The sequence below is a fragment of the Chiloscyllium punctatum genome, chromosome 8 (assembly GCF_047496795.1).
Source record: "Chiloscyllium punctatum isolate Juve2018m chromosome 8, sChiPun1.3, whole genome shotgun sequence".
Lineage (NCBI taxonomy): Eukaryota > Metazoa > Chordata > Chondrichthyes > Orectolobiformes > Hemiscylliidae > Chiloscyllium > Chiloscyllium punctatum.
This window is the reverse complement of record NC_092746.1, coordinates 105,277,055-105,300,073: the sequence shown is the minus strand read 5'-3', so window position 1 is coordinate 105,300,073 and position 23,019 is coordinate 105,277,055. Positions and strand designations below refer to the sequence as shown.

General features: G+C 45.1%; 1 protein-coding gene across 2 annotated transcripts in view; it reads right to left on the bottom strand.

The window, feature by feature from the left end:
- Window positions 1-23,019, bottom strand: part of ptprn2 (protein tyrosine phosphatase receptor type N2) — a 967,505-nt gene that overhangs the window by 641,791 nt on the left and 302,695 nt on the right. For both annotated transcript variants that reach the window (XM_072576204.1, XM_072576205.1), the window contains exons 5-7: window positions 12,108-12,264; window positions 3,384-3,870; window positions 2,179-2,403 (exon numbers count right to left, since the gene is read on the bottom strand). In XM_072576204.1, coding sequence (XP_072432305.1) covers window positions 2,179-2,403; window positions 3,384-3,870; window positions 12,108-12,264 — 869 coding nt within the window. The remainder of the gene's footprint in view (window positions 1-2,178; window positions 2,404-3,383; window positions 3,871-12,107; window positions 12,265-23,019) is intronic.

The window sequence follows — 23,019 nt, the reverse complement described above, 5'->3', positions numbered from 1 at the left end:
TGGGGCTCTGAAGTGACACAGACAATGGGCCAGAGATGGTACACGTCTAGTTCACACGATGTATATAACACATTTGTGAATGTGATAAAGAGTAAACACAAACATCAATTCTTTAAAGACCTGTGAGTTCAGTTTGATGAAAGACAGAGACAGAGTGTTGATGGGAGTCAGTGGATGTATAATGCCTGTGGCTGAAATGGCAATCCTATACAAAAGTTACTGCTGTTTAACAGCCCAATGGCACGGGACTGACTTTTCCTTTTGGAATTTCTTCAATCTGCTACATTGAACTGCACTTCACGTTTGTTCTCATCAACCTCTGCAAGTTGCAATAGGTTAGGCACTGAAAACCAGGTAAAAGCATGATTGCTCCTAAAATGAGGACAAAATGAAACATTTGTTCAATTCTGTTTTTCACCATTTTCCCTGGGAGAGCCTGACTCCATTAGTTCACTGACCCAGTTCAGTGCACATCCTCACACAAAGCTAAGGCTCCCATAATGGTGTTATTAATATTCTTCTGATTTAACATCCCACATCATCTCAGCAGCTAATACCAAACATACTGGATCCAGAAGTGACCAGCCTGATTGCATTGTGTATTGTGCAAAGGTCACCTTGATCGTATCTGAAGCTAATTATTACACAGGGAAGCCTAGCCAGTTTCTGTATTTTCTCCCAATTGTATACTTGGCTCTGTACCTATCCTAATACTGTCTATCTCCCTTTCATCCTTTAGCATGCTCCTCCATACCTTACTCTTTCACTGATCTTGTTATCTCCTTCTGGAGCTTGATGTCAAAATGGTTGGGATTGTGCTTCTCATAAGGAGCTTGGGATGCTTTGCTACATTGAAGACACTTCATCAATGCAAGTTGTTTCTTGCTGATCAATTCATTTGCACAATAGTGAAGCCCTGACAATGAGTGCATCACCTAGGCGTGATGGTGAAATATATTCCCAGCCCAATTTGCTTCTGTGTAGAAGTTTGTAGTGAAGTGCTCAAAATGGAGACCTGTGATCCATCAGAGCTACTCTTCAACATGCCTGGCAACATCCGAGAATTGCTGCAAATATACAGCTCTGTTTGACACCTATTCCACAGATAGACTGCCAGTCCAAAACAAACTCAGGTCTTCTGTAGAGCCAATGTTTGAGAGGGAAAGCTGGCAGGAAATATTAGAGTCATAGAAATGTACAGCATGGAAACAGACCCTTCGGTCTAACCCGTCCATGCCGACCAGATATCCCAACCTAATCTAGTCCCATTTGCCAGCACTTGGCCCATAAACCGTTACTATTCATATACCCATCCAAATGCCTCTTAAATGTTGCAATTGTACCAGCCTCCACCACTTCCTCTGGCAGCTCATTCCATATACGTACCACCCTCTGCATGGAAAAGGTGCCCCTTAGGTCTCTTTTATATCTTTCCCCTCTCACCCTAAACCTATGCCCTCTAGTTTTGGACTCCCTAACTCCCGGGAAAAAACTTCGTCTATTTATCCTATCCATGCTCTTCATGATTTTATAAACCTCTATAAGGTCACCCCTCGGCCTCTGACGCTCCAGGGAAAACAGCCCTAGCCTATTCAATCACTCCCTCAAGCCCTCCAACCCTGGCAAAATCCTTGTAAATCCTTTCTGAACCCTTTCAAGTTTCACAACATTTTTCCAATAGGAAGGAGACCAGAATTGCACGCAATATTTCAAAAGGGGCCTAACCAATGGCCTGTACAGCCACAACATGACCCTCCCAACTCCTGCACTCAATACTCTGACCAATAAATGAAAGCATACCAAACACCTTATTCACTATCCTATCTACTTATGATTGTCCTTTCAAGGAACTATGAACCTGCACTCCCAGGTCTCTTTGTTCAGCACCACTCCACAGGACTTTACCATTAAGTGTATAAGTCCTGCTCTGATTTGCATTTCCAAAATGCAGCATCTCGCATTTATCTGAATTAAACTCCATCTGCTACTCCTCAGTCCATCGGCCCATCTGATCAATATCCTGTTGTATTCTGAGGTAACCTTCTTTGCTGTCCACTAATTGAGAAACTTCCACGAACCTTTGTAGAAAACAAAACCTTTCTAGTGCATTTGCACAGAATTAATAGCAAAACAGCATTATTTTGTTCAGAAAAAAGCTCTAAAATGACTCCTCCTTACCCAGATGGAGCTCATTTCTCATCATCGCTTTCTCTTCTTCCTTCTGCTGAAGGCCTTGGTTAGTCTTGAGGCTGTTTCTGCTGCCATCACGGGGAGTGTCATCATCTACAACTTGCAAAGCATCAGCGATGACGTCGGACAATTCATCGAGCTGTTTGGAAGTCAGACTGTCAAGGTTTACATGCTGTGTCCCAAGCTGCTGCACCACAGAATGAATGAAATTTTCTGATAAGAAACAGAACTCAGATTAGGATCATTTTGAGCATGTGATTGAAAATAAAGAAGAATAAACAGACTTCCCATGGAGTGTACCTCTGGAGGGGAGAACAGCATTAATCCTCACTCAGTCTAGCTTACAGTTGAGTGTGTGGTGCTGGAAAAGCAAAGCAAGTCAGGCAGCATCCGAGGAGCAGGAGAATCGACACTTTGAGCAAGAGCCCTTCATCGGAATGGCAGCAATGGCCACACTCACACCAACGATCTACGATTCTCCTCTCCCCAGGCCTGACTGGGCCAACTCACTTGGTTCGCCATTTCTTACCCAGAAGGAGCTCTCTTTGAGACATTGAGGGACCTTTTCACTGACCACACAGCCTCAGCAATGGCCACTGTTAGCTGCAGCAGTGTCGAGGCCCTCTCATTGGCTAGACATTGCCTTGGGAGGGGAGGGGTGCACCACAGTCCTTTCTTGGACAGTCATTCTGGTGCCAGCCTCTTAGTGGCTGTGGCCAGCAACATGCTGCCCATAAATCCATGCCATTCCCAGATTTCACAATGGGCATCACCACCAGACATTAACAGTGCAATGGCTGTACCTTATGTAGAGCAGGTTTGTTTCAAAGGTAAATTACCTCTATCTGAAAAGAAATCTCTCCAACACGAAATTTGCCCTTGTATACTCTTTGATTGGCTCCTAGAGATCATAGGGTGGGCGTACTGTTCTGCAGTTTACCTGGCAACACTTCTTTTTAATGCAGAAGTAGAATGCAAAACCATAATAGATTTAAAAAGGTAACCACGGGTTTGGAGAGAAAGTAGGATTGTTCTTTCAGTCAGGGCCTGGATGTGTGTGAAGTGCAGACTGACCTCCCACTATCCTGTAAAATTCTACGTTTCCTTGGGAAATAGCTTACCAATAGCCCTTGTAATCCACCAATTATTACTTGGTATCACTCAAATGTTTTGATCTAAATTTTTATGCGTACCATCCATGTGGCTGAGCAGATTGTTTGCATTGATTGCCCTGGCGCTGGATTCATGCAGCACTTTCTCCGTTTTCACCTCTGGCAGCCTATCTTCAGCTTTCGGAGGTAGCCCATCCATGCTCGGATGACCCCCCTGGCTCTCTTTACTGGGTCCTGCCTGCTGTTTGCTCCTTGATGAGCCCAGTGTTTCCTTAAGCCACACTTTAGGCTCGTTCCCTGGCGTAGTATCCTGTGCTGCCAGTTTCTGTGACAAATATCTCTCCAGAAGTGCTATCAGTTGCTTTCTGTCGATGGCCTCACTGACAGGGGCAGGGCCCTGTGGCAGAAGATGACCTCTTTCCTGCTTGAGAAGTCTTAAGGCCTCGGCTTGACCTTGTTTGCTGTCGGGAAATTGATGATGAAATGCGAGGAACTGGCTTGATGGAGATTTCCCTCGGTTACTTTGCAGGAAGTCATCCAAGGCGGAACTCGACTGGGCGATCCCACTCTGTCACCAAAACATAAGACAACATGGTTTGCAAAATCATCAGAGTGTGATGCTGGCTTTCAAAACAAAACATCGTTATCAACAAGCTGGTTTCGGTGAATTAAATTCAGATCATTAGTTCTTATTATGCTTCTGTTTCACGGTGGAGGGAAGTCTACAAAGAGGGCGCTTGGTCCAAATGATCTAAATCCAAATTTCATGGTTAAGTTTTCCATGTCTGCACTTCCAAACCTGCTAATCTTTTCTCCATTCACTTTAACAGACGGAAATCTATGGTTTGTGTGTGAAAAAGTGACAAACCACATTCGTTATCTGTGATGTTTGTTTTTTCAACTTTGCTTCTTGTTTTTTCTGACCTATGGCTGTTCTGCATGTTCTCTATTCTGTAACTGAGGACTGCACCTGGGTACCTTTGTACCTAAGATGGCGCTGTAAGTGGTCATTTTTAATCTTTCCACTGTACTCATTTGAGTACATGTGACAATAAAGCAAAAGCTAATTCAATATAGTACAATTTACAATCAAATTTCTTCCACCTGCCGAGTACAGTTTAATCTATCATTTTTTTAATGTCAATTCTACCTCACGTGAAGTCTCTGCAAGATTGATGGAAGAATGCAACCATGAGCAGATAGTCTGACAGATTACAGTCTAGCAGGTATGTTCTTTAGAGCTCATAGAGTCATAGAGATGTACAGCATGGAAACAGACCTTTCGGTCCAACCTGTCCACGCCGATCAGATATCCCAACCCAATCTAGCCCCACCTGCCAGCACCCAGCCCATACCCCTCCAAACCCTTCCTATTCATATACCCATACAAATGATTCTCAAATTTTGCAATTGTAGCAGCCTCCACCACTTCCTTTGGCAGCTCATTCCATACACGTACCACCCTCTGCGTGAAAACGTTGCCCCTTAGGTCTCTTTTATATCTTCCCCCTCTCACCCTAAACCTATGCCCTCTAGTTCTGGACGCCCCGATCCCAGGGAAAAGACTTTGTCTATTTATCCTATCCATGCCCCTCATAATTTTATAAACCTCTATAAGGTCACCCCTCAGCCTCCGATGCTTCAGGGAAAACAGCCCCAGCCTGTTCAGCCTCTTCCTGTAGCTCAAATCCTCCAACCCTGGCAACATCCTTGTAAATCTTTTCTGAACCCTTTCAAGTTTCACAACATCTTTCTGATAGGAAGGAGACCAGAATTGCACGCAATATTCCAACAGTGGCCTAACCAATGTCCTGTACAGCCACAACATGACCTCCCAACTCCTGTACTCAATACTCTGACCAATAAAGGAAAGCACACCAAACGCCTTCTTCACTATCCTATCTACCTGCGACTCCACTTTCAAGGAGCTATGAACCTGCACTCCAAGGTCTGTTTGTTCAGCAACACTTCCTCGGACCTTACCATTAAGTGTATAAGTTCTGCTAAGATTTGCTTTCGCAAAATGCTGCAACTCGCATTTATCCGAATTAAATTCCATCTGCCACTTCTCAGCCCATTGGCCCATCTGGTCTAGATCCTGTTGTAATCTGAGGTAACACTCTTCGCTGTCCACTACACCTCCAATTTTGGTGTCATCTGCAAACTTACTAACTGTACCACTTATGCTCACATCCAAATCATTTATGTAAATGACAAAAAGTAGAGGACCCAGCACCGATCCTTGTGGCACTCCACTGGTCACAGGCCTCCAGTCTGAAAAACAACCCTCTACTACCACCCTCTGTCTTCTACCTTTGAGCCAGTTCTGTATCCAAATGGCTAGTTCTCCCTTTAGTCCATGAGATCTAACCTTGCTAATCAGTCTTCCATGGGGAACCTTGTCAAACGTCTTACTGAAGTCCATATAGATCACATCTACTGCTCTGCCCTCATCAATCCTCTTTGTTACTTCTTCAAAAAACTCAATCAAGTTTGTGAGACATGATTTTCCACGCACAAAGCCATTCTTACCTTCATTTAATATGTATCTTTCTTCCAAAACTAATTTGTTGCACCAACTCTGTCCTTGTCTTCAAAGTCTTCCTGTGATGTTAGTCATTTCCACCGTTGCTAGAAGAAATGTCTGGCCAGCATGCAGTGATACAGCCACCTTGACACTACCCACACAAGCTTAGATAAAATAATAATTCGGCTCAGTTTTTGCCTCAGAAATCTCTGGGTTCAAGCTCCGCTCAAGGATTTTAGTCTTTACTGGGTAAAAACAATGAATGCAGATGCTGGAAACCAGAGTCTAGATTAGAGTGGTGCTGGAAAAACACAGCATCCGAGGAGCAGTAAAATCGACATTTCGGGCAAAAGCCATTTACTGCAAATTCGGTGCAGCACTGAGGGAAAGATGGCAACGTTTGATGGAGATGCTGAGCATATAGAATGGTTTTAGATGCTGCATGCTTATTCAAAGAGAAAGTTAAAAATCACACAACACCAGGTTATAGTCCAACAGGTTTAATCACCTGATGAAGGAGCGACGCTCCGAAAGCTCGTGTGCTTCCAATTAAACCTGTTGAACTATAACCTGGTGTGTGATTTTTAACTTTGTACGCCCCAGTCCAACACCGGCATCTCCACATCATATTCAAAGAGAAAATTGGAATCATGGACAACATTACTCCTTCAAACCAGAAGCAATTAATGAGGCCATTTGACTTGCATTCATTGTTCAGACATTGTTGCATTCAAAATTGAATTGAATTGAATTTATTGTCACGTGTACCGAGGCACAGTGAAAAGCTTTGTCTTGCGAGGAATACAGGCAGATCACAGAGTTAAGCAGCATAGATAGTAAATAATAGGTAAACAGCAGCAAAAACAAAAACTCAGGTTCAGGCAAATGTTAAGAGCTGCTGTGCCTACCTACAAAACAATTGCTTTTGCAATACAAGCCTTTTCATTGTATTTGAAACCCTGTTGGGAATGTTGAAGAGATGAGAGTTCTATACATAAATGAACTATTCTAATGGCATTACTTTTGTGAAGGATCATCAAATGTCCACATGAATAAAAAGGTTCAACTGAAACTTGCAGTGACTCAGGAAACCTTGCACATAGAAACAGGACATAGACAGGCAACACTTAGTGGTGTTAAAATAGGTAACAGAGAAACAAAAGGGACCTATGAGATTTGTAGAAACAAAGCTCAGAATCCAAACAATGCAGAGCAGTGATCAGCCAAACTAAAACAGCAGTCAGGAGAATGCTTGAAGTGGGAAGAAGCATCTCTGATCTGTCTCATTATGGGAAGATTAACTGATAGAAGACTTTGAAGACAAGGACAGAGTTAGTGCAACAAATTAGTTTTGGAAGAAAGATACATATTAAATGAAGTCATGACAAAGTCTGATGATGGGCATCTGACAAGGGGGCCTTGTAACCAACAGATAATTCAGGGCAGAATCTTGTGCTGTTGTTAGAATGCATAGGAACAAAAGAACGGGGGGAGGCCATTCAGCCCCCTGTGCCATTCTGCCATTCAATTAGATCACGGCTGATCAGAGGCCTAAATCCTTATATCTGCCTTTGCCCCTTACCCATTAATAACTTTGCTTAGCAAAAGTCATCCACCTCAGATTTAAATTTAACAATTGATCTAGCATCCACTGCTATTTGTGGAAGAGAGTTGCAAACATCTACCAACCTTTATGTGTAGAAGTACTTCCTAAAGTGTCACCTGAATGGTCTTAATTCTCAGACTATGATCACTAGTTCTAGAATCTCAAATCAGTTTGTTTAAACTCCAGAGAAAGCAGGCCCAATTTATAAAATTTCTCCTCATAGCTGCTGAAGTTCAGATATCAATATTGTAAACCGACACTGTATACCCACCAAGGCCATGGTCGAGGCTACTACATATAGCCACCTAGCTGTACAGCACGGAAACAGATCCTTCGGTCCAACTCGTCCGTGCCAACAGATATACCAACCTCATCTAGTTCCATTTGCCTGCACATGGCCCATATCCCTCTAAACCCTTCCTATTCATATATCCATCCTGATGCCTTTTAAACATTATCATTGTACCAGCCCTCCACCACTTCCTCTGGCAACCTATTCCATACAATGGAGTACCACTGGCTTTGTGGGAGTTGAATAAGGTGACCTCATTTCTGAGGAAATCCAGTTACTGCAGCTGGAAAAGATGATGCTTACTGAGCAGAAGCCTCTCACTGACATGCAGACAACTAAACTGAAAAACTGATTACGAGGAGAGAGTGTGGGCTGGAAAAGCACAGCAGGTCAGGAAGCATCCGAGGAGCAGGAAAATTGACGTTTTGGGCAAAAGCCCTTCATCAGGAATGAGGCTGGGAGCCTCGGGGGGTGGAGAGATAAATGGGAGAGAGCTGGGGCTGGGAGAAGGTAGCTGAGACTGCAGTAGGTGGATGGAGGTGGGGGTAAAGGTGATAGGTCAGAGAGGAGGGTGGAGCGGATAGGGTGGGAAGGAAGATGGACAGATGAGACAGATCATGACGGCGGTGCTGAGCTGGAAGGCTGGAACTGGGGTAAGGTGGGGGGAGGGGAAATGAGGAAACTGGTGAAATCCACATTGAGTGACGATGGAGGAGGCCCAGAACCTGCATGTCCTCAGCAGAGTGGGAGGGGGTATTGAAGTGTTCGGCCACGGGGCAGTGGGGTTAATTGGTGCAGGTGTCCTGGAGATGTCTTCTGAAGCGCTCTGTAGATAGGTGTCCTGTCTCCACAATGTAAAGGAGATTTCATCGGGAGTAACAGATACAGTAAATGACATGTGGAAGTGCAGGTGAAACTCTGATGGATGTGGAAGGCTCCTTTGTGGCCTTCGACGGAGATGAGGGAGGCCATGTGGGCACAGGTTTCACAATTCCTGAGGTGGCAGGGGAAGGTGCCAGGAGGGGAGGGTGGGTTGTTGGGGGCGTGGACCTGACCAGGTATTCGTGGAGGGAACAGTCTTTAAGGAAAGCAGGTAGTAGTGGGGAGGGTCATATCTCTGGTGGTGGGGTCAGTTTGTAGGTGGACTCCCACAGCTACCTGGACTACACCTCCTCCCACTATGTGTCCACTATCCCTTATTCCCAGTTCCTCTGCCTCTGCTGCATCTGCTCCCAGAAGGTCCAGTTCCACCACAGAACACACCAGATGGCCTCCGTCTTCAAAGACTGCAATTTCCCCTTCCATGTGGTCCACGATGCCCTCCAACGCATCTCATCCACTTCCCGCACCTCCACCCTCAAACCCTACCCCTCCAATCACAACAAGGACAGAACCCTCCTTGTGCTCACCTTCCACCCCACCAACCTCCGTATGCATCGCATCATTCTCTGTCATTTCTGCCACCTACAAACAGATCCCATCACTAGAGATATATTCCCTTCCCCGCCCTATCTACGTTCCATTAAGACCGTTCCCTCCACCACACTCTTGTTGGGTCCTCACTCCCCACCAACCCACTCTCCCCTCCCGGCACATCCTCTGCCACCACAAGAATTGCAAAACCTGCGCCCACACCTCACCCCTCACCTCTGTCCAAGGCCCCAAAGGAGCCTTCCATATCTTTCAGAGTTTTAGCTGTACTTCCACCCATATCAGTTACTATATTTGTTGCTCCCGATGTGGTCTCCTCTACACTGGGGAAACAGGGCGCCTACTCGCAGAATGCTTCAGAGAACATCTCCGGGACACACACACAAAGCAACTCCACCATCCTGTGACCGAACACTTTAACTCCCCTTCCCACTCTCCCACGGATATGTAGGTCCTGGACTTCCTCCATTGCCAAACCTTCACCACCTGATGCCTGGAAGAAGAACGCCTCATCATCCGCCTTGGGACACCCAATGTGGATTTCACCAGTTTCCTCATTCCCCCTCCCCTCACCATATCCCAGATCCAACTTGTCAACTCAGCACCGCCCTCTTGACCTGTCCTACCTGTCCATCATCCTTCCCACCTATCTGCTCCACCCTCCTCTCCAACCTTCACCTCTACCTTCATTAACCTATCGCACTCTGAGCCACATTCCCCCTAGCATTCCCCCCCCCCCCCCCCGCCCTTTCATTTCTCTCTCAGCCCCCTTGGCCCACAAGCCTCATTTTGAAGGGCTCATGCTGGAAACATCAATTCTCCTGCTCCTCGGTTGCTGCCTGACCTGCTGTGCTTTTCCAGCATCATTCTCTCGATTCTGACCTCCAGCGTCTGCAGTCCTCACTTTTTCCTAAGCGAGGGATATGGTTGAGGTACTGAGCACTGAGATTCATTGAGAAGGGCCGAGGATGGTTGGAATGGTGAACATCCTGAGACGATGCAGTACTGTCCACATAACTGCTCATGTAGCCGCATGATGCATAATTATTAACTTGATTGCATCCATATGTAATTAATTCATGTTGATGACTGGATTGCAACCAGCCAGGATGGGCTGATGTAAAAGTATACAAAGTCTATGTTTTCCTTTTCTGGGGTGGAGAGATGCATGGTGGGCCCAGCAACCTACTCCCCACTGGTGTAAAATAAACCATTTGATGTTTGGTATGGACCTGGATGCTGATGGATTTACCTTAAGTCATTCCTCCCTGACACACAGTACTATTGTTTTGGTGAGATATTGAGAAAGTGAGGAAATACAAAGAGAGCTGGCCGCCCTTGTACACCAGTCACCGTAAGTAGTCAAGCAGGTGCAGCAAACTATTGATTAGATTCCCTTCAGTGTGGAAACAGGCCCTTCAGCCCAACGGTCTACACTGACCCTCCAAAGAGCAACCCACCCAGACCCATTCCCCTACACCTAACACTACAGGCAATTTAGCATGGCCAATACACCTAAACTGCACATCTTTGGACTGTGGGAGGAAACCGGAGCACCCGAAGGAAATCCATGCAGACACGGGAAGAACGTGCAAACTCCACTCAGACAGTTGCCCGAGGCGGGAATTGAACCCAGGTCCCTGGCGCTGAGAGGCAGCAGTGCTAACCACTGAGCCACCGTGCCACCCCATGGAAGGCAAATGGTGTATCTTCCTTCATTTTAAGTGGAGCTGCATCTATAAGCCAGGATGTCTTACTGGATCATACTAGGCCTTGGTGAGACCATACCTGGAGGGCTGTGCTGTTTTGGTGTCCCTACCTAAGAAAGGATACACTCGCCATGGAGGGAGTGCGGTGAAGGTTCAATGGGGATTGCTTGGGCTGCACTCACTAGAGTTTGAGAGGGGATCTGACTGAAACACATAAAATTCTAACAGGGCTGACAGGCTAGATGCAGGATGTTTTCCTGTTGCGGGGGGTGGGGTGATGTTTAGAACCAGCTATCACAGTGTCTCACAAGGGGGTAGATCATTTAGGACTGGGACGAGGAAACATTTCTGCCCTCGTAGGGTCATGGCCTGGTGGACTCCTCAACCACAAAAGGTTGTGGAGGCCAAGTCACTGAACATAGTCAAGATGGAGGTGGATTGTTGTTTTAGGTTTTAAAGGGATCAAGGGATATGGGAACAAAAGCAGGAAAATGGCATTGAGGTGGAGGATCAGCCATGGTAACACTGAATGGTGCAGCAGGCTTGATGGGTCAAATGGCCAAATCCTGCTCCTAGTGTCTTTGATTCGACATAATTAGGGGCGGCAATAGTGCACTCGGATCCTATTTTTAAGCAGAATTATGTTCTGGGAGAGAAAGCCAAACAACTCCTCTCTCCAGGGCTGGGACTGACCCAGCTGTAAGCCTGCCTGTCACTGTGCAGTCTATACGGTAGGTACATCCTCAAGGTGGTGGGATGTCCATCAGTGGGGACTTCCCAAAAAGAGCCGGCCTGGGTCTCTCGCCTGTGCTCCAGGCCACAGGAAATACACCCAATGTCACATCCTGAGGGTCGAAGGGGCAGAGTGTGGGGATAAACTGACTGGAGGAAATTGTGAATTAAATGGGGGGGGGAAAGGCTCCAGAAAATCAGAGAATCTTGAAATCAATTTGCTCAGGTATCGTGACTTGGTAGACAATGGAAGGAAGAACATGGATGTGTAGGGCATGACTATGCAGCATTAAGAGACAAACTTGGGCCACACAGAAACTCGCTGCCAACTTTATATTATCCTACGTCTGCTTCCAAAGAGGGTTGTAGAATGCACAAGCTCTTGTACTCTTGTCATCAAAAAAGAGCTATTGCTGTCATATAATGCCATGCATTTTATGGTTTTATGTGACAGTGACTGTCACAGTTGTGACCATTTTTAAAGAGAGAGATGAAAATCAATACCAACCTTGTCAGTTCTGCTCTTATGAGATGGCATGGGATTAGCTGGCTGCGAGAAAGCACTGAGGAGCTGAAGGTACTGATGGAGAGAATTGAATCCTTGCAGGTCACCATGATCTGCCCTTTCATAACTTTCCTCACTTGTGACCTTTTCTTGTGTAGCCCTAACAATGAAAAAAGAAAGGGGTCAGATGAGTTAAATTTGAATTCAAAAACCAAGTCAAAATGGCTCAGTGTGAATTGATTGTGAACAGTTTTCTTTATCATTCAACAGAGAATGGTTCAAGATGGTGACACTGCAAAGACACAGGCTGGTCTTGGCCTCCAACAAAGATACAGGAGAATCGACGTTTCGGGCATCAGCCCTTCTTCAGGAATGATTCCTGAAGAAGGGCTGATGCCCGAAACATCGATTCTCCTGTTCCTTGGATGCTGCCTGACCTGCTGCGCTTTTCCAGCAACACATTTTCAGCTCTGATCTCCAGCATCTGCAGTCCTCGCTTTCTCCCCAACAAAGATATTCTACTTAAGTTGCTCAACCCTTTTCTAGTCCACGTTACCCCATTCACAGCCAATTGTCCTTCTGGTCTGCCCCAGACTTCAGCCAATGGCATTCACTGTGTCAACTATGGATTGGAAACCATAGTATTGTTAAGATCTTAGTTTCTAGTAATATTGCACAAATCAGATCCCACAGCGTAACCTGGCTCCAAAGACCATTTGGTTTCTTTTCAATCTGTTTACCACGGAGGTCACTCACTGAACATATTTATAACATGCTGCCAATGCATTTTTAAGAACAAAGAACAAAACAGCACAGGAAGAGGCCCTTCGGCCCTCCAAGCCTGCGCTGACACATTTTGCCCTTCCATATTAAAACTGTCTTCACTTACAGGATCCATATCCCTCTATTCCCTTCTTATTCATGTATTCATCCAGGTGCTTCTTGAACGCTGCTATTGTGTCTGTTTCCACCACCTCCTCTGGCAGTGTGTTCCAGGCACTCACCACCCTTTGTGTGAAAAGTCTGCCTCACACATCTCTTGTAAACTCCCCCCCACACCCTCACCGCATCTTGAACCTGTGACCCCTAGTAATTGACCCCTCCACCCTGGGAAAAAGCCTCATACTTTCAACTCTATCCATGACAATCACAATCATATAAACTTCGATCAGGTTATTCCTCAACCTCCTGTGTTCCAGTGAAAACAAACCCAGTCTGTCTAACCTTTCTTCATGGCTAAAATCCCCCATACCGGGCAACATCCTGTAAACCTTTTCTGTACGCTCTCCAAAACATCCACATCCTTCTGGTAGGGTGGTGACCAGAACCGTATGCACTATTCCAAATGTGGCCAAACTAAAGTTCTATAAAGCTGCAGCATAACTTGACTATCCTTATATTCAATATCCCTTCCAATGAAGGCTAGCATGCCATAGGCCTTTTTTAATACCTTATCCACCTGCACTGCCACCTTCAGTGACCTGTGAAGCTGCACACACAGAATCCTCTGCATATCAATATTCCTAAAAGTTCTGCCATTCACTGTAATATATTCCAACTGGACTTGACCTTCCAAAATACATTACCTCACATTTGTCTGGATTAAACTCCATCTGCCATTTTTCTGCCCATGCCTCCAACTGATCTATATCCTGTTTTTTCCTCTGACAATCCTCCTCACTATCCACAACTCCACCAATCTTTGTATCATACATACATACCAAATAGACAATCTACATTTTCCTCCAAACCATTTATGTTGATCATGAACAGCAGAGGTCCCAGCACTGATCCCTGTGGAACACCACTAGTCACAACCCTCCATTCTGAAAAGCAGCCTTCCGATGCCACCCTCTGACTCCAATGACTAAGCCAGTTCTGTATCCATCTTGTCAGCTCATCACTGATACCATGTGACTTCACCTTTTGTACCCATCTGTCATAAGGGACCTTGTCAAAGGTTTTACTGAAGTCCATGTAGCCAACATTAATTGCTTTTGAAGATGGGTAGAGGGACAGGTAGCGTTGAGGAGTGGGGAGGCTGCAGAAGGATTTGGACAGGTTAGGAGAGTGAGCAAAATGGTAGAAGGAATACAACATGGGAGAGTGTGAGGTCATGCACTTTGGTAGGCATGGACTATTTTCGAGATGGGGAGAAAATTCAGAAGTCTGAAATGCAAAGAGACTTGAGAGTTCCAGTCCAGGATTGTCTCAAGGTAAACTTGCAGGTTGAGTCAGTAGTTAGGAAGGCAAATGCAATGATGGCATTTATTTATAGAGGAATGAATACAAAAGCAGAGATATACTTCTGAGGCTCTATAAGGCTTTGGTCAGCCCACTTTTGGAATATCGTGCACAGTTTTGGGCCCCAGATCTCAGGAAGGATATACTGGCCCTTGAGTGTGTTCAGAGGAGGTTCACAGAGAATGGTCCCAGGAATGAAAAGCTTAACACATGAGGAACATTTGAGGACCCTGGGTCTATACTCGATGGAGTTTAGAAGGATGAAGGGGCGATCTAATTGAAACCTACAGAACAATGAATGGCCTAGACAGAGTGGAGGCTGGGAAGTTGTTTCCATTGATAGAAGAGACTAGAATGTGAGGGCACAGCTTTAGCGTAAAGGAAAGACCTTTTAAAAAGAGATAAGGAGAAACTACTTTAGCTAGAGAGTGATGAATCTATAGAATTTACTGCCACAGAAGGCTGTGGAGGCCAGGCCATTGAGTGTATTTAGGATGGAGATAGTGAAGTTCTTGATTGTCAAGGGGATCAAGACAGAGAAAGCAGGAGAATGTGGTTGAGAAACCGTCGGCCATGATTGAATGGTGAAGCAGACTCGAATGGCCTAATTTCTGAGAGAAAATGAGGACTGCAGATATTAGAGATCAGAGTCGAGAGTGTGGTTTTGGAAAAGCAGGTCAGTCGGCACACAAGGAGCAGGAGAATCAACGTTTTGGGCAAGGGCCCTTCATCAGGAATGAGGCTGCGAGCCGAGGGGTAGAGAGATAAATGGGGGGGGGGGGCATAGAGCTGATGCATTTGAGAAATTACAAATTATAGCCACCAGCCAGGGGTGTGGCCACCTCTTGTCAACAGTTATCTAGTGAGGCCACTTAACCAGTCAGCCCCATCAGGTCCATCCACAGAAACTCAGCGGAAAAGGAATTGGCTAGGAGGGGTAGCAAAGGTGTCTGCTTTAGGGGGAAAGAAACTCTGTGCATTTATTTTGGGAATGGCACTGCAGGCTGGGGTAAAGGGAGATGAGCACTGCAAGGGGAGGATACAGTAAAGCAAAGGTGGGAAGGGGGCCATTCAAAGAGAGGGTTTGCCCATGGTCGGGGAGCATCCTGGTTTCAAGGCTGGCTCAATGTATGACCATACTTGGCATGGACATCTCAAATGGAGAGGAAGGTGAGCAAGGGCCAGGGATCTCTCATCATATGAGCTGAAGATCCCAAAATTTGGCACAGGTGAAAGTCAGTGGTAAGGCTCTTAGTCCTGATGCAGGTAGGAAAATGTTGGTGGAGATAGTCTGAGGGCGTGATGAAGGTGCACAGAGGGAATTGCTACAGTGGGAGGTCCAGAGAGGAGACTGCGACTGAGAGATGAAGGTAATAGTGAAAGTTGCACAGCATGAGCCTTGGTGGGATGCGGCTGCAGTTGGTGTGAGGCAGCAGAGAGAAGATTGTGGCATGTACCCTGGCTCAGCAGGGATGGCCTTTGAGCTTCTTCGAGCACACACTGCTGTCCATTCCTCCAGGGTCTGAGGAGACAGTACAGGCCTGGGTGATGACTTCACACCAGGCTGCTGACGCCTGGTGGCATGACATCCTCTGGGTAGAGAACTGCTTGCCTTTGCACCATCGCCCTTTGGCCAGTAACGCGCGGTCCCTGTCAAGTGAGCAGGGTAGCTTCAGCATGCCAATACCCGTCTGGGTACCCAGCTGCCTTTCAAAGATGGCATCAACGCGGGGGAATGCTGATCTTTCGGTGGATACCCATTGAGTGTCGAGTTGTTCTGGGAATGGTGTGTGATAAGATGGGGTTGGAATCAGAATTCAGAGATTCCACGGGGTGAGGTGAGTCATTTACGAGGTGGGCTTGGTAAAGCAACTCGCACACTCAGTAGAAATCCTCCAAAAACACTCTCACAACTCGGACTTGGTTGAAAAAAAACGTTCTTAATGCTGTTCCCATTCAAACCAAAACAAAAATCAGACTGATAGGAAATCCTAGATTCTGAGTTGAACCTTTTTTATTCAAACATTGTATCCATACCTTTTTTCTAAACATGTATTAAAATGAATGAAATTCAATCAACAATTTGGAGCAGTGTTAAATAATGAAAGGATGGAGAGGGTGCAGAAGAGGTTTACCAGGATGCTGCCTGGATTATAGAGTATGAGCTCTAAGGAGAGACTAGAAAAACTCAGGTAGGTATAGTGGACTGCGAAGAGGGTTACCTCAGATTACAACAGGATCTGGACCAGATGGGCCAATGGGCTGAGAAGTGGCAGATGGAGTTTAATTCAGATAAATGCGAATTGCTGCATTTTGGGAAAGCAAATCTTAGCAGGACTTATACACTTAATGGTAAGGTCCTAGGGAGTGTTGCTGAACAAAAAGACCTTGGAGTGCAGGTTCATAGCTCCTTGAAAGTGGAGTCACAGGTAGATAGGATAGTGAAGGTGGCGTTTGGTATGCTTTCTTTTATTGGTCAGAGTATTGAGTACAGGAGTTGGATGGTCATGTTGCAGCTGTACAGGACATTGGTTAGGCTACTGTTGGAATGTTACGTGCAATTCTGGTCTCCTTCCAATCAGAAAGATGTTGTGAAACTTGAAAGGGTTCAGAAAAGATTTACAAGATGTTGCCAGGGTTGCAGGATCTGAGCTACAGGGAGAGGTTGAACAAGCTGGGGCTGTTTTCCCTGGAGCGTCAGAGGCTGAGGGGTGACCTTATAGAGGTTTAAAAAATTATGAGGGGCATGGATAGGATAAATAGGCAAAGTCTTTCCCTGGGGTCAGGGAGTCAGAACTAGAGGGCATAGATTTAGGGTGAGAGGAGAAAGATATAAAAGAGACCTAAGGGGCAACATTTCATACAGAGGGTGGTATGTGTATGGAATGAGCTGCCAGAGGAAGTGGTGGAGGCTGGTACAATTGCAACATTTAAGAGGCATTTGGATGGGTATATGAATAGGAAGGGTTTGGAGGGATATGGGCCGGGTGCTGGCAGGTGGGACGAGATTGGGTTGGGATATCTGGTTGGCATGGACAGGTTGGATTGAAGGGTCTGTTTCTGTGCTGTACATCTCTATGACTCTAGGTCGTTTTCTCTGGAGCGGTGGTTGCTGAGGGGAGATTTGATAGAAGTCTATAAACTTATGGGATGCACAGATATGGTTGACAATCAGAATCATGTTCCCAGAGTTGAAATGTCTAATGCTAGGGGGCACGCATTTAAGCTGAGAGGGGGCATATTCAAAGGAGATGTGAGGGGTAGGGGTTTTTTACATAGAGCGTGGTAGGACTCAGGAATGGACTGCCAGGGCTGATGGTGGAGGTAGCTATAAGAGGGATATTTAAGAGACTTTTATATGAATGTTCAAGGAATAGCGGGATATGGACCAAGGGCAGGCAGAAGGGATTAGTTTAATTTGGGGGTCATGTTCAGTACAACATCATGGGCAGAGGCCCCAATCTTGTGCTGTACTGGTCTATATTGAAAAAGCAAATTGACCAGAATCATGGGATTCCATGAACAGACCTATTTCTCCAGTTTCTGTACTTAGTGACGAAGTATTGTTCTGATGGTTAGTTTATATCACCTTTACCCTTCCCCCTTTTGCACACACCACTTTAACTCTACAGCATTCATTTTTATCTTGGAAATATCTCTGAAGTCAGGATTGTGGGAATAGGGTTGGAGTGTGCCATTTGAATATGTACCTGCAATGGGAAAATTGCTTTCTGAGCCAAGACAGCTCCTCTGCTGCTCTGATACATTAATGTTCCATTGGATGGTTTAAGCAACTACTGGCGACATCTTAGCAAGCTAACATCATTCTTGCTCATAGTTATCTACTACTTCTGCCTGCAGCAGGAATCAATTACATCTCTTTGAGTAATGATTTGCAAACACTACTGAAGCTTCTAAATGCATATTAATGATTTGAAAGCCTTGTGTGATTTAATCAACAATGAATTATTCAGAAAGTTTCCGCACAACAGATCTGACCTGACCAGGGTTTATTTTTGAATGGGATTATTTATTCTCCGAATTACAATTGGTTATTTTTTTGTTGCTCTAGCCTTTACGCACTCCTTCCCCCAAACCCCAGCACAGATCCTGACTCAATGATGATCCCTACATTTCGACCAGCACATCTACGGTGGCATTCAAAATTAGCCAGCCTTATCCTTGTTCCCTCAGCCTGATGATCTCCTCGTAACCCACGATGAATGCCCACCATTCCTTTATCCAATCCAGGATCCTCCATTCTTCTCAGGCTCAATCAGTGCTGGAAAGAGAAGAGATGGCAGTCGGCTCTGTGTACGTCGGGGTCTTCCTGAGGCACTCAGGCTGCACTGGCCCACAACTGAAGCGAAAACCATAGGAAAGAGCTTCCAATGAGGGAGCAGAAAGCTGAAGAAACAGTTGCACCCAGGTTGGCTCCTGTACCCTCTCACAGTCAGTCACATGCACCATTGGTGGTGATCCACAGTCCAGCCGTTCAACGATTCTCTTGACAGCTAACTCTTAAGGTCAGCCGATCTGAAGATTCACCAGAAGAAAAGCAAGCACACAGTAGGCTACTGTCAACACCTAGCAAGAGCATCAAGTACAGACACAAAGTGGCACAGCACTTGACCTACCTTGCTGTTGTCTCAGAGAGCAATCAATGATTCATCACAGAGAACCACCTGATAATCGCCATGATTAACTGTTGCCAATTTGCTCACAGTGAGCCGATTGAACTGATACGTCCTTTTGCATTTCCCTTGGGTTAGTACACAACAGGTGTTTGTGATCTGATGACAATGAGGAAGCTGAAGAGCAAGGGTTGAAAATAGGCAGTACAAGCAAGGATGTAGCAATCCTTCCTGTAACCTCAAATTTATATTCCCAAGTTTAAAAGTCCATGAAAAAATGCTGAGAAGCCTTTGCCTCTCAGTCACAGACTGTCATAGATGAGATCAAAACTGACATCAGTCAGCAGATGGACCTTATGTAGAGCCTGGGACAGAGATGCCACACATTGGATGGAATAATTAAATTCAAATGGAAGTCTCATCAGAAGGCTGAAGCCATTAGATCAACTGGTTTCCCTTGATATAGGGAAAAATATGAACAAAATCATTCTGAAACTATTCTTTATTCTTGGCATGTTTCCAAATAAATTCAACATCAAGTTTGATCAAGTACCCCATTTGGGACAAAATGTTCTTATTTCTTTCATGGTGTATCAAACAGCTTTTAGTTCACAAATCAGGTTTTGTTAAATGCTTTGTATAAGACTTGATTGTTTGAGGAACTGCTGATGTGTGACGTAGGATTATTGCCATTACCTCGATTCTGTTCGTCTGAAATATTCTATTTGCAGTGTTTTCAATTAAGATTGAATTTTATTACCAAATCTTTGTCCAGTGAACACATTTCCAACTTTCCAATAATCCACATGAATGGCTCAACCATCCACTTAGTTTTAATAGAAACATAAAACCCAGGAGCAACAGTAGGCCATTCGGCCCTAATCCATTCAATTAGATCATGGTTTATTCTCTGTCTCAATGTGATATTCCCACTTTCTCGCTGCACACCTTTACAATCTAAAAATGGATCTATCTCCCTCTTGAATACATTCTGTGCCTTGGCCTCCATAGCCTCTATGGTAGAGAATTCCAAATGGTCACTATCCTTTGAGTGAAGCTGTTTTTCCTTATCTCAGTGCTAAATGGCCTACATCATATCCTGACTCTGTGCCTCCTGATTCTAGACTCCCCAGCTATGGGAAACATCCTTCCTGCATCTAATCGGTCCAACCCTGTTAGAATTTTAAAGGTTTCAATCAGATTCCTTCTGATTCTTAGAAACTCTAGTGAATACAGGCTCAGATAAACCAAACTGTCCTCATAGGACAATCCTAACATTCTCTGTATCAGCCTAATGACATTCTGCTGCACTCCCTGTATGCCAAGTATATTCTTTTTTCGGTAGTGATGCCAAAATTACATGCAATACGCCAGGTATGGTCTCACGAAGGCCCTGCATATCTGCTGTACGGCATTCCTACTTCTGAATTTAAATCCTCTTGCTATGACGACTAATAAACCATATTCCTTCCTCATTGTTTGGTACACCTGCCCGATTTCATTGACTGGTGCACAAGGACTGCCAGGTTCCCTCCATACTTGCCCAGTTAAATAACACCCTATCTTTCTGTTTTCAGACTGAAATGTATAACTTCATATTTAGCCACACTGTACTGCTTCTGCCATGTATTTGCCCACTCATTCAACCTGTCTAAATCACCTTGGAGCCACCTTGAATTCTCCTCACAAACCCACTTGGTTTTGTGTCATCAGCCATTGCGTTATCTGTAACCAAAAATGCCACCCCCCCTCCTCTCTGGCTCCTCTTTCTATCCTTCTTAAAGAAATCTCTATCCTGGAACATTAAGCTGCCAGTCCTGCCTCTCCCTGAGCCATGCTTCTGTAATCGCTATGATATCCAAGTCCCATATTCCCAACCACGCTCTAAGTTCATTTGTTTTACCTGTCAGGCCTCATGCAGTGAAATAAATGCAGTTTCACTGATCAGTTTTACCTTGTTCTCTGTCGTGTTCTTGCCTGCCTTTACTATTTAATTTATTACCCTTAATTACTGTACCATCCTCAGACTTATCTCTTTTCCCACCATCTCTTTGGGTCCCACATCCTGACAGACTAGTTTAAAGCCTCCTGAGTAACACTAACAAAACTCTCTGCCAGACCATTGGTCACCTTCCAGTTCAGGTGCGATCCTTTCTTCTTATATAAATCAACTCTACCCAAGAAGAGATCCCAACGGTGCAAAAATGTGAATCCTTACCCTTTACACCAGCTCCTTAGCCATCCGTTCATCTCTCTATCCCCTACTCTCCCTAGCACATGGCACTGGGAGTAATCCAAATATTCCTCGCCTCAAGAACCCACTTTTTAACCACCTGCCTAGATTAGATTACTTACAGCGTGGAAACAGGCCCTTCGGCCCAACAAGTCCACACCGACCCGCCGAAGCGCACCCACCCAGACCCATTCCCCTATATTTACTTTGCACCTAACACTGTGGGCAATTTAGCATAGCCAATTCACCTAACCTGCACATTTTTGGACTGTGGGAGGAAACCGGCGCACCCGGAGGAAACCCACGCAGACACGGGGAGAATGTGCAAACTCCACACAGTCAGTCACCTGAGGCGGGAATTGAACCCGGGTCTCTGGCGCTGTGAGGCAGCAGTGCTAACCACTGTGCCACCGTGCCGCCCAAATTCCCTATATTCTCTCTGCAGAACCTCGTCCCTTTCTCTGTCTATGTCGTTGGTACTAATGTGTATAATTACCTTCTGCCCGTCACCCTTCCTTTTGAGAATATTCTCCATCTGCTCCTTGACCCTGGGTAACACACCATTCTAATGTCTTGCCCACGGCTGCAGAAACGTCTGTCTGTGCCCCTGATTAGAGAGACCCCTATCACAACTGATCACTTAGCACCTGATGTACTCCTCATTGTAATATAGCCAGTCTCAGTACCAGAAACTGGCTATCAGTGCTATATTACCCTGAGAGGGCATCACCCTCTACAATAGCCAAAACAGCAGACTTGTTTGAGATGGGGATAATCACAGGAGACTCCTGCACTACCTGCTTACTACGTTTCTTGGAGGTGACCCATCTACCTGATTGTATCAGCAGTTTTTCTACCTTCCTGAAATTGCCATATGTCACACCCCCTGGCTGCTGTAAATTCCTCATTGCCTCAAACTGCGCTCCCCCATATCTTCCAGGAAGAGCACTTCACTCTACTAAAAGCTATCTTTGCCCCTGTAGCAATCAACAGACCCAGAAAATACCTAAAGACAAACACTTTGTTCAAAAACCCAGTGTTGCACAGCCTTACTGCTCAAGACACGGCTCTGAGGTAAGTTAATACCTATCTTGTATATTAAAATTCAATCAAGAAACAGATCTCAGTAAAACATTAAAAGAAGTACCCTCCCCTACTCACTATTATAGATGAATAAAAAGAAAAATAACAGATTAAGATTTATACATTTTATAAATCTTAACCTCAAACACTTAACTGATCAAATATTTCAGATCTAATACAATCCCTACTTTCTTTTGTATGCCATGGTCGAGACACCTTTTCTTCTTTAATCTTTGAGCCTGACAAGTGTGAACCATTCATGCACAGTTTCTCTCAATATGAGAAAGTGAGGATTGCTCCACTCCCATCCTACTTATCTCTTCACCACCTCAGCTCACAAGTGTCAGTTCTGATGAAGGGCTCTTGCCTGAAACGTCGATTCCCCTGCTCCTCCAATGCTGCCTTACCTGCTATGCTTTTCCAGCACCACACTCTTGACTCTAAAAATGAACCACTGCCTATCCATTATCAACTCCTTCAGTAAGATTCCTCAATCCGTCCTTCCAATTTGCACCTCAGACCTTTATTGTTCCCTTTATGTCGATTTAGGACCCTAGTTTTGGATTCATCTACTTCACTCACCATCTTAATGAAAAAAAATTGATCTTATTATGATCAATTCTTCCCTAAGACTATGCATAACAAGAATGTTTTCATAGAATACAATCCCTACATTATGGAAGCAGGCCATTTGGCCCATTAAGTCCACACCAACCCTCCA